Genomic DNA, 2,914 nt, shown 5'->3' on the forward strand with positions numbered 1-2,914 from the left:
CCGTTAACCCTACTAACCTAAAATAATTAACACTCTAACCTCACCTTAATCATTCCCTCCCTTTTATAACCTCACCTACTCTGAATCCCTTCCCATCCCTCCCTCTCTCTCCCTCTCTCTCATCTTCATCCTAAATCTGGGTTTTTTCCCATCTTTTCTGGGTTTTTTCGAACATGGCCTCACCAACTTCTTGTCTTTCTTGTTTGTCTTCGTCCCAAGAAAGTGATCCTACGATTGGATCTCCTAACCCGTGGTTCGATTTCTACAATCGCATACCTACGACTTCTGATGAAACGGATCCTAACTGGGGAAGAAGTATAACTTATGAAGATGAAGAAATACAGGGAATGTTTGATTTACAACTGGATCTTCAAGATCTATACATTGAGAACTTGTTCCCTTCCTCAGATGAAGAATCGTTGGATGATGTTGATTTGGTTTCTGATTTTGATGTTCGAGGCCCATTTTCTCGTATGGATATATCTTTCCTCTATGACTAATGATGATTTTGTTTATGTGCTGGTGATGGTATGCATGTCTTTCGTGTTCTGTTTTTGTTGCCCTATGATTTTTTTTTTGAGGGTAAACAATTGGTTATAGCTACAAAATCCCTAAATCCATTCATTTTGCCACCAATCTAGGGTTTTAAGTTCATAAGCCACCAAACATTATGTTTAGGAGGCTATGTTCTTACCAGATGTAGGAGGCAATTAGTATGGGATTTGGGTTATCTGTGATGAGTTCAAATTGTATCTCTGAGATGAATTTGTTTTTCATTTTGTTTTTGAAGCCATCAATAAATTGTTACATGCTTTTTCCTTCTAAATGTTTACGGCTAAACATCTCCCCTATTTAATTATTACATCATGTTTAGACCTAAACATTTACCTTACACTGTAACCCAAAAGTGAGTACAAAAGGAAACCCAAAAGTATACTCATGTGTGTCATATTTACATGGTTCTGGTGTTCATGCTGGTGTTGCTTCTGTTGTTGCTTCTGTTCTTGCTGGAATATATGCTGTTGCTTCTATTGTTGCTTCTGTTGTTGCTTCTGGTATTGCTTCTGGTATTGCTTCTGGTATTGCTTCTATTGTTGCTTCTGTTGTTGCTTCTGGTATTGCTTCTGGTATTGCTTCTGGTATTGCTTCTATTGTTGCTTCTGTTGTTGCTTCTGGTATTGCTTCTGGTATTGCTTCTATTGTTGCTTCTGTTGTTGCTTCTGGTATTGCTTCTGTTGTTGCTTGTGATGTTGCTTCTGTGATCCCCAAGTAAAATAAAATGCCCTCCAATGTAGTTTTATCCACCTTTGTTTCCAGATATCTTAGTGCCTGGTAAATTGTTTCCTGCTGTACCCCCAAACAATGTGGGAGTCTCCCTTCCCTTTCTAGTTTTGCTTTGCTCATGTGTGGAATTGCATAATCCATACCACCTAGTTTCCTAATAACTTCAATTTTACATGCTTGCAATGTGATCCATACATTCTTCAGTGCATTTGGTGTCAGATTGTCAAATGATGTAGTTACTGCCTTAACTAATTGTGAGTAGTTGTATGCTGATTTTTGATGCTGTAAAGATTGTATTGACCTAAAGAACCCTAAGTCTAGCACATTCATATCCGGTGAGTTAGGAGGTTGTTGCACTAAGTGGAAGTTAAATCCATCTAGTGTAGCCACCTCTCTAAACACCTCATCATCATCTAAAATGTGTGGTTTAGCATTGTCCTGTTGAATGAAAATTGTTTTGCTTAAATCTGATGGCCATTTAAGTCTAATTGCTGGTAGTATCTTGTGCACAATCATGTCTCTTGTGTGTTCTTTAGTGATTGATTGTATTGGTTTGGTCTCTGGCTCTCCTCTCTTTCTGTTTTTTGAACTCCTTTGTGCTGCCACTTCATGTGTGAAAGGAAAAATGCCTATCTTTCCATCAAAAATCATGTCACCTTCAATAGAAAAGATCGGTCTTGCAACGGCACACATAAACATGATCTTGGGGATAAATCTTTTTGATTGGATTTCTCTATGAGGCTCTATTTCATCTTGAGTTAGATAAAATGTTTGTTGTGTCCTTGTAATGTAAAACAACTTTTCATCAATGTGGACTACATTTTTCATTTCATTAAATGTGAAATTCTTTGTTTGCTCATCTAAAATGCAACTACTAAGACAAAAAATTAACCTGTCGAGTTTATTTTTGTCTGTAAGTAACGGTTTGATTGCGTTGGTGTGCTTTCGAAAGTACCTCTTTTTTTTCCATCTGCATACTGTGTTGTAGCTTACTTCCATGGCCTTTGAAAGTGATCTTAAGGTTGTCTTCTTCGCTTTTTCAATTGATTTGAATTTGTTTTCATCAAAGGCGATTCGAGCTTTACCGTTGGTCAATGACTTCATATTGTTGACATTAATTGGTAAATTGTGTTTTTTTTGATCACGAATCTGTCTCCATATCCTTCCGATTGTCCTCCTATGCAAATCGTACTTCTTCGCAATTTCATTGATGAACCCGTGTTGTAGCTTCCCATTACTGTTTGCTGGCGTTAAAAGGTCATGCATTATTTGAGTCTTAGTAAAATTATCTACATCTTTTTTTTTCCCATTGTATATACTGTGTTGAAGTTGGTGGAAATTAAATGAAGTGTTTGATATCTTCACTTAATGCTGTCTTATATACTGCTTTTGCTTAAATCTGTTTATGGGCGCAAATTTTTTCATTTTTGGCGCCATTGACGTTTTCATTATTTGGTTTCCCTGTATTGTGTTAGTAATTGTCAACTCATTTGATATCTTCCAGTATCATTGTTATCCCTTTATCAGCTTTTTTTTTGTTCCAGTATCATTTGATCAGCTGTATTTTTCTCATTGATGGCTTACTTTCAAAATGAAACATTTTGATTTTTTGTAGTTATTTTATTAATTT

General features: G+C 36.3%; 1 protein-coding gene across 1 annotated transcript; it reads right to left on the minus strand.

The window, feature by feature from the left end:
- Nucleotides 1–1,297: 1,297 nt before the first annotated feature.
- LOC130798250 (uncharacterized) lies at nucleotides 1,298–2,550 on the minus strand. The gene is made up of 2 exons (XM_057661163.1): nucleotides 1,480–2,550; nucleotides 1,298–1,438 (listed from the first exon to the last, which is right to left on the minus strand). The coding sequence occupies exons 1-2, from the start codon at nucleotides 2,548–2,550 to the stop codon at nucleotides 1,298–1,300; spliced, it is 1,212 nt and encodes a 403-aa protein (XP_057517146.1).
- Nucleotides 2,551–2,914: the final 364 nt, after the last annotated feature.

This window comes from Amaranthus tricolor, chromosome 13 (assembly GCF_026212465.1).
Source record: "Amaranthus tricolor cultivar Red isolate AtriRed21 chromosome 13, ASM2621246v1, whole genome shotgun sequence".
NCBI lineage: Eukaryota > Viridiplantae > Streptophyta > Magnoliopsida > Caryophyllales > Amaranthaceae > Amaranthus > Amaranthus tricolor.